This window comes from Neltuma alba, unplaced genomic scaffold (assembly GCF_004799145.2).
Source record: "Neltuma alba isolate B1F8T4 unplaced genomic scaffold, ASM479914v2 tig00013555_pilon, whole genome shotgun sequence".
Taxonomy (NCBI): Eukaryota; Viridiplantae; Streptophyta; class Magnoliopsida; order Fabales; family Fabaceae; genus Neltuma; species Neltuma alba.
This window is the reverse complement of record NW_021637761.1, coordinates 112,396-126,612: the sequence shown is the minus strand read 5'-3', so window position 1 is coordinate 126,612 and position 14,217 is coordinate 112,396. Positions and strand designations below refer to the sequence as shown.

The 14,217-nt window shown below is 36.7% G+C and overlaps 2 protein-coding genes across 2 annotated transcripts; one reads left to right on the top strand and one right to left on the bottom strand.

Moving 5' to 3' along the window:
• Window positions 1–3,171: 3,171 nt before the first annotated feature.
• On the top strand, window positions 3,172–3,831 carry LOC114738184 (glutamic acid-rich protein-like; the record flags this gene model as incomplete). The annotated part of the gene is made up of 3 exons (XM_028926204.1): window positions 3,172–3,339; window positions 3,416–3,757; window positions 3,826–3,831. Coding segments are annotated over 3 exons (516 nt in total), but the record flags the coding sequence as incomplete, so codon positions are not given.
• A 3,402-nt stretch (window positions 3,832–7,233) lies between these two features.
• On the bottom strand, window positions 7,234–9,627 carry LOC114738183 (uncharacterized). The gene is made up of 3 exons (XM_028926203.1): window positions 9,275–9,627; window positions 7,532–9,164; window positions 7,234–7,446 (listed from the first exon to the last, which is right to left on the bottom strand). The coding sequence occupies exons 1-3, from the start codon at window positions 9,625–9,627 to the stop codon at window positions 7,234–7,236; spliced, it is 2,199 nt and encodes a 732-aa protein (XP_028782036.1).
• Window positions 9,628–14,217: the final 4,590 nt, after the last annotated feature.

The window sequence follows — 14,217 nt, the reverse complement described above, 5'->3', positions numbered from 1 at the left end:
GAGAAGAAGAAGAAGGAGAAATATGTGCCCTATTTTCTACTCGGTGCTCCCCCCACAAAACTTCAGGAAGTGGCAAGTTTATAAATTGGCAAAGAAATTTAAAGCGCAAGGAGAGAGAAATGGGGTTTGGTCATCTTCTTGGTATACTTTGAATAAGCTGCTCAGAGATTTATGTCTGGAGTTGATTCATGCATATGACCCCCCCAAGTAAACAAATTACCATAAGGGGGAAGACAAAGAAGGTCACGTGTACAGATGTTAGGAGGGTTCTTGGGTTACCAGATACGGCTCCAAAGTGAAGTTGGATGGCTTCAAGGATGAAGTAAATGAGCTGAAGAAGGACTATACTCCACTGACATATTCTCAATTGCGGAGAAGATAAAGAGTGATGAAGAAGATGGAAACTTTGAATTCATTTTGTTCTTTTCACAGTGGGCACTCTTCTTTGTCCCACGGAAGTGCAAGTGTGAGTGACAAGGTGCTAAAAGTAATGGCCTGCACAGAAAATAACTGGAAAAAATTTGACTGGGCTCCTTTGTGCTTGACGAGCTCAGTGAGGAAATTAACGGTACAATAGGATCAGTAAGGAAGGACAGACCGAGAGTGCCAGAGTCGTCGGAGGTGCATCTACTTTTTATTGGTACTTGCATATTTCCTTACAAAATATGCCCTGTTGGATATGCTTTGAACATTAAACTGTTGATGTATTATTATTTGATTTTTGAGTCATATTTTTTCTTTCTCTGTAGTTGTGTTAAACATCCTAATTTTCATGTATCTAATATTTAAACAATTTTTTATAGAATAGGTAGAGGTTAAATATACATATATGTATTAAAATAATTCTGCTTGTGTGTGTGTGTGTATGATAAAATGAATAAAATGACGATGTTAAGAAGTCCCACATTGATTAAATGATAGGAAGTGAATAAAATAGCAATGTTAAGAAGTCCCACATCGACTAATCTTTAGAGTGAAGGAGTTTGAGGAGCCTATATATAGGAGCTAGTGAGTGGAGCTTGGAGTAAGTAAATAATTTTCGCACATATCTGAGGTAGTCTCAGAAAAGTGCTAGTTTTGATTTTATTAACCGTTGGATCGGACTGAAATTTGGTCGGCCCATTTGGGACATCCAAATCGTTAATTTCAACGGTTAGATCACCCTTTTGATCTCCGAGTTACAAGTTATTAGGTACGTTTTTAACTTATATCTTTTGAATTTAGCATATAGAGTCTTGAATAGTAAATTAGTATTTTAAAGTTTATTCACCGTTAGATTGAGCTATAATTTGGAGGATAGTATCATGATAGATAGGAAATTAAATTCAACGGTTAGATTATGCGTTTAACTTCTGTAGTGAGAATAAATTGGTTCGTACTAAGTCTATTTGTCTAAGTCTTTCGAAGATGGAATATAAGTTATAAATTTATAGTTTGTCTATTTCATTATGAATTTGATGATTCTAATAAATAATATAATATTAAGGGATATTAAGTAAGGAAAATTAGGAATCGAGTCTAAATCACGTATATTATTATATGTTCTCATTCCAAACCTTAGAGAAATATCTTTTAGACTAGAGTTCTGAGTAAAATTAAAGCTTCTAGAGAAGGAGATAGAGGCTAGAATTTTGTGAGTAGCCTACTCTAATACTATAGAATAATATTTTAATTTTTTTTGTAGATATAAACTCTATTGTGGCATTTTTGAGGTTGGACTCTGGTTGTAGTTGACTGTTAGCTAGGAGACCAGGGTAACAAAATTTCTATCTGTTGCATGCTCTAGTATGAAGTTGGTGAGCGGCTTATAACTAATTCTATAAAAGTATATTACATTTTGTATGAACTGTCTTGTGGGATGCTATTTTTAAAAGGATTGACATAGTTTGTATTGCAAGAAATTGGTGATCATAATGATGATGTGCTATTATGAAATTCTGTTGATTATGCATATAAATGTGTCATTTTGAACCCTGTGCATCTATTTTGGGTGGGAAAGGAGGTAATTGGAGCTATTGAGATTCATATACTTGCCACGTGGTATTACCTCCATACGGAGCTCTATGGTTGGCTGTTATTGTTGTCCCACTAGTTCTTCGAGGGACTGCGACACCCCAACTAGTTCTTCGAGGGGGGACCCATGGTCCACGAGTGCTCTGTGGTCTTTGGCCGGTCCACATCATTCGTGTGGTGAGCTTGTTAGAGTTGCCAGTCAAATGGAAAGAACTTAGCCCATGGGTCCAGTCGGCGGACATAAGGAGGATATAAGGATGGATTTGGGTTTAGGAATTGCATATGACATGAAATATTCATTGATATTTATATCTTTTAAATAAATGACAAGTGCGTTATCTATTTTAAAATGTATAAATTGCATGAGAGTGGTGGAAATATTTGTCTTATATGATTATTGTGAGTTTAAATGTTAAATAAATGTTTATCAATTATTATTAACTCTGTGTATCCCACCTGACACCTCGCTAGCCCATGCTAGGGTGTGTGATAGGTAGGGATTTAGTTACTGAGACGTTGTCTCATCCCTATTGTTTAACATTTTTCAGGTGAAAGCTTTAAAGGAGGGACGTCAGGGAAGGCTCAGGAGGAGTAAAGCTACATTAGCAACTTGTAGCGTCTCCTCGGTTTATGAGCTGTGTTGTATCCTGTATATTGCCACCTTAGGATAAATTGTTTTTAATTGATTCATGCATTATTATTTCTTATGTCTTTTGAGTGTACTATTGTGGTATGTGTGCGGATAGGTGGCCAGAGGCCTAGGATGGTATATTCGCATGTGATTTGTTTATGAATTTATTATAAAGTATGAATTAAGATTTAATTCTTAACATTTTGACTTATGAGCTATATTATATGTTGTATTATAACTATATTAGATAAGATTAATCCTTTCTTATATAGTTTGTATTTGAATGAGTTAAGAAAAATTCTTTTATCCGTGATAGGATGTATGATTGGGTGCTGCTCTTTTCTATCACGGATAACAATATTATATAATTAGTTAGTGTAGATGATTGTGATATAATTTGAGTTTGTATTTAGCATAGTTTGGTTATAAAATGTTATTTCTTAAAGTTACTATGAAAAAGTTAAGTTTATCTGTTTATTTAGGGAGGTTGTTTCAAGTTGCACTTCCTGTAAAGGTTCCCTCTACAGGGAGGTGAACCAAAAGACAAAGACGCCGTCAGATATTGGGATGATAAGGCTGTGAAGAGGAGAATTGATGCGGAAAAGGAGAGTCGACATGGCATTTTCTACAGTCCACCCGCTGCTGAAGTGAATGAGTCAACACAACCGGGGAGCAGTACAAGTTTCCATCATCCGGTGAGTAATACCAATGTGATAATGTCTGTTGGTGAGACTTAATATCTGTTTGATGACATACATTTACAATGTGCAGGACATTAAGGAGTTTTGGCTCAATTTCAACACCACATTGAACAATGAGATGACCAAGATTCAAAACTTAGTTTGTGATGAATTAGTTAAGTTGGAAAATAAACTTCTTAACCGGGGAGGCAATGAAGAAGAAGGAAAAGAACACCACACTGAGGAGGATGAAAATGAGCGGCCACAACATGATGAAGTTATGACTGTAGAGAGCGGAGAAACACATGAAAGTGGTGACAAATTGCATGATGATGAACAGCAAGAAGAAGAAGAAGAAGAAGAGGAAGATGAAGACGAGAACGACAATGTGAGAGAAGATGAAGCTGCGGATAAGGATACTGAAGATGAACAGGCAGCTCAAACGGAAGAAGGGAAAATGGTGGGCAAAGCAGTGCAGCTACCCACAAGGAGGTCAAGTAGACGTAAAGTCCCAGCAGTTAAATCTCCTTACATGTCTACTTATGGCAGAAAGGTGAAAATGAGTGACAGGGATGCATTTTATACTGTGTGTACTGAGTGGTGTCAACCAGATGAGGCTCAAGAGTAAGTATAGTCAGTTATTATGGAAAAGACAGCCTGTGAATAATACTACTATGCAACACTGACTACTTATTTTCACTTTCATATTTGTTGTAGGGTCATGGTAGATATGTTTGGGCATTTGGCAACACGATCAGACCTACAAGCACTGGGTCCCAGAAGGTGGATAAGCAACAGGGTACGTGCACCTATTCAAGTTACATCAAAGTGGCCATATATGGAATGTGCCACAATTTTAATTTAATTTTCCTGCTCCTTTATTCTACAGATCATGACTCTGATTGCCCACACCTTGAACGCTGACCAACATGAGAGTGCCTCTGCGGTTAAAAGACACATATTTGATGCAGATTTCACGGTTAGTGCTATCCCCTGTTAATGGATCAATGCTTTAAATTGTGCAATAAAGTTATCGATACAGTTTCTTCACTGACAATTTGCATTGCTGTGCAATTTGCTGTTGTGATAGGCAAGGATGGTGCAGCAACACACAGCATGGCAAGTGGACAAACACCTGAAAGAACTACTTCCCCAACACGTGGGATACAATTTGGCTGAATGTGAATACATATTTGCACCTGTTGTGTTTGCACTGCATTGGTTTTGCTTTGTGTTTGAACCGAGCACACTAAAGTTTTATGTGCTGGACTCTCTGCGTGGTGGTGAGGATACAATGAAGCACCAAAAGAAGAAGAATAAGTCTGATCCAGCATTAAAGGGGCAGCAAATGATGGCGCAAACTTTTGTAAGTGGTGTAATTATTCTGCTACTTTTGTGTTGGACAACCATAGTATCCCCTGTGTGATAATCATCTGTAATTGTGTAGAGGGCACACTTCATTGAAATACTAAGGAGAGTGAAGCCTGAGCTGGAGGGGTTGGCCAACCCAGATTCAAACAATGACATCTTGTATCCCACGGTTCATGTTCAAGACAATACGTGAGTCTTTTGTTCACTGAAAGTTATTTGTCATAAATTATAATCGACATACATAAGCCAGCATAGTGATGTGTTCATTTTTTCAGTGATGATTGTGGGGTTCATGTCATCACATATCTAAGAGAGTGGCCCAACCCACAAGAGAAGGATGGAGTTCTATTCACCATGCCTTATTATACAGCGGTAGGTGTTGAATTATATATTAATGACATCATGCATTTGTGTCAACTTACTGAGAACAGTTGTTGTTGTCCCATAGGATCAATACACATCTATACGGTGTGAGCTATTGTGGTGGCTCGTGACGCATCAAAGAAACATCAAGTCAGATGCTGTTACCAAACACCTTGACCACATTAACAGACAACGCAAGAGAAAGCGATGACTGATCAAATTCCTACCTTGTAGTTTTTGCTGATAAGCACTGTAATTGTTGTTGTGAACACTTTATGCGGACTAAAATGTTGTGCATACAAACGATGTTAATGAAGACTGTTTTGATGGATTCATATTATCACTACTTGTTTACTTTCATTAGATGTACGGTTAACAACAAAAATTAGGGAATTTGCACCAAAAAACAGGAATTAACACCAAATGTTCGTCCATTTCCAACTGAACAACCTACATCAGGGATTAGACCTTTGCACGAACGATTAGACAATTTGCAAGAGAGACAAATAAGTTAACAACAGAAATTAGAGCATTCACAAGTGTCGTTCATCTGCTGAACAACGTGTCCTCTTAAATATGCAAGTGCCCTCCTTCACCTGAATAAGGTGTCCATTTCCATGAGGAACTAGGGAATTTGCTACTCCGATACATATATTCACAACTGTAATCAGTCCATTTACATGTGCCGTCCTTGACCTGAACAGGGTGCGCATTTGCAAGGGGAACTAGCCAATTTGCACAACACATACCGATATTCACACGTGGAATCAGTCCATTCACATGTCGACTGGTCCAGCTGAAGCATGTGTCCGTGAGGGAACAAGTGCGGGAGAGCGCATTTGCAAGGGGAACTAGCCTATTTATAAAATACATACCTATATTCACACGTGGAATCCGTCCGTTCATATTGGCAAAGGGGACTAGCTAATTTGCAAGACACATACTTGGCTTCACATGTGGACTGATCCACCTGATGCATGCGTCTTCCTTAAGTGTGGGACAACCCATTTACAAGTGGGACTAGACAATTCGCACCATACATGCATATTTTCACAACTATAAATAATCCATTTACATCTGACCTACTCGTACTGAAGGAGGTGTCCGTGGGTGAACAGCTGTGCAAGGGCCCATTTGCAAATGAGATTAGACAATTTGCCACATACATACAAATATTTACAACTACAAATAGTCCATTTGCATGCGGACTGATTCACCTGGAGAAGCTGTCCAAGTATGGTTTCGTATACCATTTGCAAGTGACATTAGACAATTGGCAACATACATATATATATTCACAACTGTAATCAGTCCATTTACATATGACGACCTTCACCCGAAGAAGCTGTCCGTCAGTGGACAGGCAGGGGAATCTCCGTTTGCAAGTGAGATTAGACAATTTGCAACATACATAAAATATTTACAACTAAAAATAGTCCATTTGCATGCGGACTGATTCACCTGGAGAAGCTGTCCAAGTATGGTTTCGTATACCATTTGCAAGTGACATTAGACAATTGGCAACATACATATATATATATTCACAACTGTAATCAGTCCATTTACATATGACGACCTTCACCCGAAGAAGCTGTCCGTCAGTGGACAGGCAGGGGAATCTCCGTTTGCAAGTGAGATTAGACAATTTGCAACATACATACAAATATTTACAACTAAAAATAGTCCATTTGCATGCGGACTGATTCACCTGGAGAAGCTGTCCAAGTATGGTTTCGTATACCATTTGCAAGTGACATTAGACAATTGGCAACATACATATATATATTCACAACTGTAATCAGTCCATTTACATATGACGACCTTCACCCGAAGAAGCTGTCCGTCAGTGGACAGGCAGGGGAATCTCCGTTTGCAAGTGACATTACACAATTTGCAACATACATACAAATATTTACAACTAAAAATAGTCCATTCGCATGTGGACAGATTACAGCCTAACATATCCTGCGACAGCTATAGTCACCTACTGTCATGAAATTTTTTAACTATTGACACCACTATACAAAATATAATCGAACCCACCACCAAAAAATCAAAATGGGTTGTCATAGCTACTTCCCCAACAACTCAACAACTACATAGTGGGGCTCATTTATGTACAAAAGTAGCTGTGTGTTGAACCAAAAAAATAAAAGACCATTTTGAGCAACAAAGTCACCCAGGGTTCGGGTTAGTGCAAATCTTTCTAGTGTGACCAGCTTCACCACATCCTGAGCAATGATACGCTTTCTTCTGCTGGAATTGTGATTCAATCCTCCTACCTCTGGGTCTTCCAGCACGCCGAGTTGTCAATGGTGGTTGTAGGAAGATGGTGGACGAGTAATCTTCATATCGAGGGAATTGGCCTAGGGATGTCATGGGTCTCAACTGGAATCATGAGTCTGCCATAAATTTTCTTTTGGGCTGAGAGTAAAAAGCAATCCTCGACATATGCATATATATTACCATATACCTTCTTGATTGCAGCACACACATGTGGGCAAGGTAGTCCTGACATTTGCCAACCTTTGCAGGTGCATTCACGTAACACAAGATTTACCCGCACATCTAGGTTTCCCCATCTGACCCTGAAATTGTTCATTCCATAATTTTGCACATCCATTCTTTCTGATCTGGCCACATGATCCATCAACTTTTCCTCTATATTAGGTCCCATACCATTGCTCCAATTCGTCATGGCTTCTTTGCTGTGGTACATCTTGTTTGCGAATTTTTCCCTGTGCTCATGTATCAAGATAGCTATGTTGTGCTTCCTCTCACCAACAAGCCAAGCATTAAAGGATTCGGCTAGATTTGTTGTGATATTGTCCCACCTCTTGTAAGGAATTTTGTTTTGTGCCCAACGCTCAATGTCTCCATTTGTTTGAAGCCATTGTCCTAATTCTGGACAAAATGCTATTAGCTTTTCCATACTGCAATCAAAGTCTCTATCAAGTCTTGCGTATGCAATACAATCAAGTAATTTTAGTGCAACTTCCTTTGTCTGTCCGCTGGTCCTCCTCTTTCCCCTGGTTATCTTCAAAAACTCAGCACTGTAATTCTCCTTCACATGACGGTAGCAAAAAGCATGTCGATCTCCTCCAAACACGGCTTGCACTGCACCTTTTATTGAGTTGTGTCTATCCGATACTATTGTCACTTCTAATGAGCCCGTAATATCCTTTATGTTACCAAGAAACCATGCCCAGTCATCAAGCGTCTCACCTCCAACAATCGCATATGCAAGTGGGAATAATTCATTATCCGCGTCATACGCTTGTGCTCCCAATAACGTTCCTTTGTACGGACCACTCAAGTGGCATCCATCCACATATAATACAGGTCTGCCACCTTTCAAAAACCCTTCTACACAGCAACCGTATGCAATAAATACAGCTTGAAATCTATTATCTGATGATGCAACCCACTTTGCTACCGTTTCTGGATCACTTTCCTTCAGCCTTTCACATATCCAAGGGATTAGCATATAAGACTCCTGCGGACAACCATGAATTTTTGCCAATGCTTTCTCTTTCGCCCTATATGCTTGTTGGTAGTTGAGCCTCAACCCATACTCTCTTTCCAAATCCCGTCTAATGTCATTTGGAGCTTTGTGCATGCAAGAAATCAACTCATCTATTATGACTGCTGAAGCAAGTTTGCACCTCTTTCTCTGAGGGACAACTAAGTTGTCTTGTGCATAATGCAAGTGTTCATAGTTAAATCTTCTCACAACTAGGAATCCATTATTCTCACCTACACCATATGCTGAAATTTCCCAGGGACAACCATCTACACAGCACTTCACAATCATCTTATGCCTATCATTCTTTACGTACCGGTAACCAAACTTGTGTGCAAGGCTATACTTATATAATGCCTCTCTAAAATGTTCAGCACTAACAAAGGTTTGCCCTCTTGACATCAACAAATCTGCCCACTTTGATGAATTCATCACCGCTATTGGGGTTGGCAACGTTTCCATACCTACACTTCCTATCAGTGTTGGCACATCTTGTACGGAAGATATGTTTATGTTGTCTGTGTCTAGATCCAATTCCATTGCAGATACTGACATTCCACAAGGGCCAACCAAATCATCTAACCTGCATAAACAAATACAGCTATTCAGTATTACAGTTCAATTTATCAAAATTGGACATATTCTTTCTTATCCTACACACAATCTTAATAAAACCAGTTGAGAACAACTTACTCTTGTACACTGTCCAGCTGTGACACTTGTGTGAAGTCTTTCTCATTCTCACAAACATAAACATGGCCACTACTATTGTTGTACTCAATTACTTGTCCAACACCAATATCGTCAACAAGATCCAAGAATGTATCCCGGTCAAAGCTAACTGTGTACTTCATTTTATATTCACGAGTCCCTGGCCACACATCATGAGCTACCATGCATTGTAGTTCTTCATATGTCATCCCTTCTCTAATCAATCTTCCAGTAATGATGCCCCCTTCATAAATGAATTTCCCTTCTGAGGTCTTTACAAAGTGCCCTCTAACATGAAAGATGCAAAATGCTTGTTTCCTACTACTGCTAGCCATTTATCCTCTGCTGCTGCACATCATTCAAGTATGACACAACATACGTTTACATCAGCAATTTGACAATTGACAACAAGAATTAGTATTTTCACAACATTATATTGCTTTTTCTCGCACACAACCAGAATTACCAAATTTACCATCGTACTATGTATTTTCACCATTCCTCTGCACGTCTACCTGTCATATAACCCATTCCAGGCCACACACCCATTTCCCTTTCTTTTTCGCCTACCTATGTTCCTTCAGCAGTGCATTATTCTCAATATGCACCCACTTTTGAAAACATCACAAACACCACATCTTTAACAACTTAAAATAGCATCAGCATGAATTTCTTAAACCATAAAACCGTAAGATTTGCAACTCACTCCCAACCTACATGCCCATGCACTTAAATACTCATTTCTTCCTCATTCACCCATCACAACCCACCTGTGCTAATCGAATCACACCAACAAAACCAAAATTTTAACAACAAAATCTTACCTCCCACACCAACCTGACGCTACTTCCAGAGAACACGCAACACTGTAGGGCACACTTGCGACTTCTCTCTCTTGCACCAACTCTAGCTTGGAGTCCGAAAGACGGCGGAGGGACGGACCGCAAAAGTGAAGCTTCGCCACTGCGTTTTCTCAGCTCATGGTTGTCAGCTATCTCCCTTCCACACCGGCGCGCTGCATGGGAGAGGCAGGAAATAACGCCATCTCCTCCCTTTCCGTCTTTCTTCCGTCTTTTACACCCGCTGATAATATGTCTCATTTTCGGAGGAAATAAGTCTTCATTAGGGGCAGTGGCATCATTTCGCTTGTGGAATTAATATCAGATTGGCCCCTTGGTTTTGCAGTGAGATTTCAAAATGTTTTGGGGGCTCTTTGAAATTATTTGTCTTCTGCGGTCCTACAGTGAAATTTCCCCTTTCTTTTTTCTTTCCACCCAAATAAAATAAACATGAAACGCGTAGTCACGGCTTCAAGAGCACCGGGTCCCTGCTTCAATTTTTTTTTGACAGGGACAAATTACACATTCTGTCATTTGGAGTATAGTAAATTTATAAATAAGCATTATATATGATTTTTCATTCCGTCACACTGAGAGTCTCAGAATGATTGATAATTAGATGGCCACTTATGGTTCTAATTAAAAAGCTTGTCCAAACACCTTCAAATATTCTAATTGATTGACTACGAAAATATTCATTATTTAAGGATAAGTAACAAGTTAACTGTGGGGAAATTTGATAAATGTATATTTTATCATTAAAGAGCTATTGATTTTGGATTATATTTGACTAAATTTATTAATATTTTAAACCTACTTAATTAATTGTTACACATTTTCACCTATACACTTGTTTATATGATAAAAGAGGGAATTTTGATACAGAATCTACTTAAATCTTTCTGTAAGGAAAAAATGATGAAAGAAAAAACAGAAGAAAATTAAGGTTAAAGATAAATTAGTAAAGTAATGAAAGGATAAGCAAGTAGGAGAATTATAATAAGATCCTAAGAAAAGAAAATAATTAATTTTGATAATAGTAGTTGTCATTTACTGTCTTAGAACTTGTTATTGTATACTATTCAAATACTATTAAAAAAATTTTTAATAATTAAATTTCTTATTTAGAACTTCATAACAATTTTTCTAAGTCATATTGCGAAGAAAAAACTTAATTTAAAAAATAAGCATGCACATTGCACACGCAGTTACCATTACCAAGCAACAACTCCAACCCAACCAAACCTTCTTTACAATTTTTTCTTTTTTTTTTTTTTTCCCGCCCCCAACTCAAATAAAATAACATAAAACCACCTGATGGCTTCCGGCCCGACTCTGCTTTATTGACCCCAAGTCAAAGATTGCTGGTTGATGATAGACATTAGCTAGAAAAAAAATTGTGATGTAAAAATACTACCTCAGATCCTTAATATAAGATCTTATTTAACTTTTATTTTGGTTTTGAATATAAAATCTCAATCCACTTTATCTCTCATATTTATTCATTTTTTTCTAAGATATTCCTTCTAATAACAATAGTTCTAACCAACAAACTTGATTAGAAAAGATATTTTTGGAAAAACAACACATATTTGTTACAAATAACTAACTTAACTTGTTTCTTTAATATACTCAAATTAGTCAACTAACTCTTATATTTAGAACTGGAGGTAGTATATTACATGTTGTATTTTTTTACTTTCACTTTTATTAAATATAGAAGAGAGATGAGAGATAATAAAATGTAACATTAAAGAGAATTTCTCATTTTTTTAAAAATAAAATAGGAAATTCTATAATTTTAGGACTATTTTAATGACTAAACTTCTATTTTTTTATTATATGAGAAAAATTAATCGTCTTGTTATATTATGAATCAAAAGAAGCGTTGCAGAAGCCAACTTACGCTAATAATCCAACCAACCTTCTTCCAATCTCTGGTACTGACCATATTTTATTTAGATTCAGCATTAACTTTGACTGGTTTTATTTTTTTTTTCCCCTCCTCTCTATAAATCATTCACTAGATATTCTTTAACTCATTTTTTCTTGAGATTCATGTGGAAGATAATTTTTCATGAAGTTTCTCTTTTAAGCTTTCTATTGGTAATGTTGTTGAACTTTACTTTCAGAGAAAATTTCATGAGAAAATTATAATTTTGAAAAATTAGAGCATTCACCATTAATTAAAATAAAGATAAAACCGCGTAATGGCTTGTTAGACTCATGGGTGTTGCCTTTCCCCTCTCCTCATTTTCTCCCCATCGCCATTAATATTGTTTTTAATATAGTAATTTATTGTGTTGTGGAATTCATTATTACACTACCTGTATTGATATATCATACTAAATTATAACAAATTTATAACCGTTGAGCTTCAATATTTTATAAAATTATTATTATAATTTTACATAAAAAACATATGTAAAACATATGTAAATTTACAAAGTTGAAATTTGATTCGAATAAGTTAGATCCTTAGACTAATGTTAAAAAAATATCTTATGAATTAGATTTTTTTTAAAAAAAATTTCTTACTACAATTATAAGGTGTTCGAATAAAATTTTAATAATTTAAATTTATATGCACTTTGTTTTTGATAAAGAATAATAATAATACTAAATCCGAACTTTTAAAATTTTAAAGAGAGAATGACACAAAAAGAAGTTTGAAATTACTAAATCCTAAATAAGAAATTTTTACAAAAATATATTGTTATTATATTTTTATTTGTAAATGTAGTGTTATCAAAATCTATTAAAATGTTATTATTTGGAATTTAGTAATTTTTATTTTTATTTTATTTATTTTTAGAATTTTCCTAGTTACTAATGGTAACTGAGGGAAAAGAGGGAAAATGAGGGGAAAGAGAAAGGGGACAGCCGAAAGGGGAAGGGAGATACCCAGCTTTAGTTGACTCCCTGTCAACAACTGATTCATAAAAACACGGATATTGCAGAAGCAAACTCACAGTAATTATCCAATAGACCTTCTTGCCATTGCTGGTAGTGATCATATTTCAAATCTTGAGAGCTATTTATCATTTTATTTTACTTCTGCATTAACTTTGAAAGGTTTGGTTTTTGTTGCAGAGGAATTGGTACACTTTCTGGAGAAGAAACTCGTTGCTCCGTCTTGAATCTCTTCCTCTCCAACCATAGCTTCTTTTTCTACTTCTTCCGATGATTCTCAAATCAAACACAATGTGTTCATCAGCTTCAGTGGCAAGAACACTAGACGCGGTTTTCTGAGTCATCTAATAAAGGAACTACGTCGGGAGAACATCATAGTCTATGTAGATGAGAAATAGCTGAATGATGTTTGGTGATACCTCAAACATGATTGCATCTAAAAGAAAAATACATGTGCATATAAAAAAAATAATGGCTATATTTTAAAGTGAAAAATTGAATGAAGAAGAATTCATTGTGAGTGCGTAAGATTTTTGCTTTTTCTTCCCTCTCAAGATTCCTTTTTCTTTCCCGACAAACTGTCAAATTTAGCAACAAAAAAAAAGATTAATTACAGAAACGGTTTCCTTTTCTTGGTCCCACTCAAATAAAATAAAATCAAAATCAAAATAAAAAAACCCGAGATGGCTTCTAGGCACGTCCCTGCTTCTTCGGTCTTCACTAAGTCATTTTTTAAACCTTAGTCGATAGTTGACTCTATGCCCACGATCGGTAATTCGCTACATAAAATTAAAAACACGGATTGCAGAAGCAATCTCTCAGTAATGATCCCACCAACCTTCTTGCAATCTCTGGTAGTAATCATGGTTCAAACCTTGAGAATCATTTATTACTTTATTTTGCTTCTGCATTAACTTCGAATGGTTTAACTTTGCTGCACAACAGAATACTTGCTGCAGTTTCCGGAGAAGAAACCCATTGTTCCAGTTTTGAATATCTTCCTTTCCAGCTATGGCTTCTACTTCTTCTTTTGATGATTCTCAAATCAAACACGATGTGTTCATCAGCTTCAGTGGCAAGGACACTAGACGCGGTTTTCTGAGTCATCTAATAAAGGAACTACGTCGGGAGAACATCATAGTCTATGTAGATGAGAAACTGAACAGAGGAGAA

Coding starts and splice junctions, on each gene's coding strand:
- LOC114738183 (XM_028926203.1), bottom strand. CDS start 9,627: ATGGCTAGCAGTAGTAGGAAACAAGCATTTTGCATCTTTCATGTTAGA. Junction 9,165..9,274: donor CAGCTGGACAGTGTACAAGA/GTAAGTTGTTCT, acceptor TTGTTTATGCAG/GTTAGATGATTTGGTTGGCC. Junction 7,447..7,531: donor TGTGTGCTGCAATCAAGAAG/GTATATGGTAAT, acceptor TCATGATTCCAG/TTGAGACCCATGACATCCCT.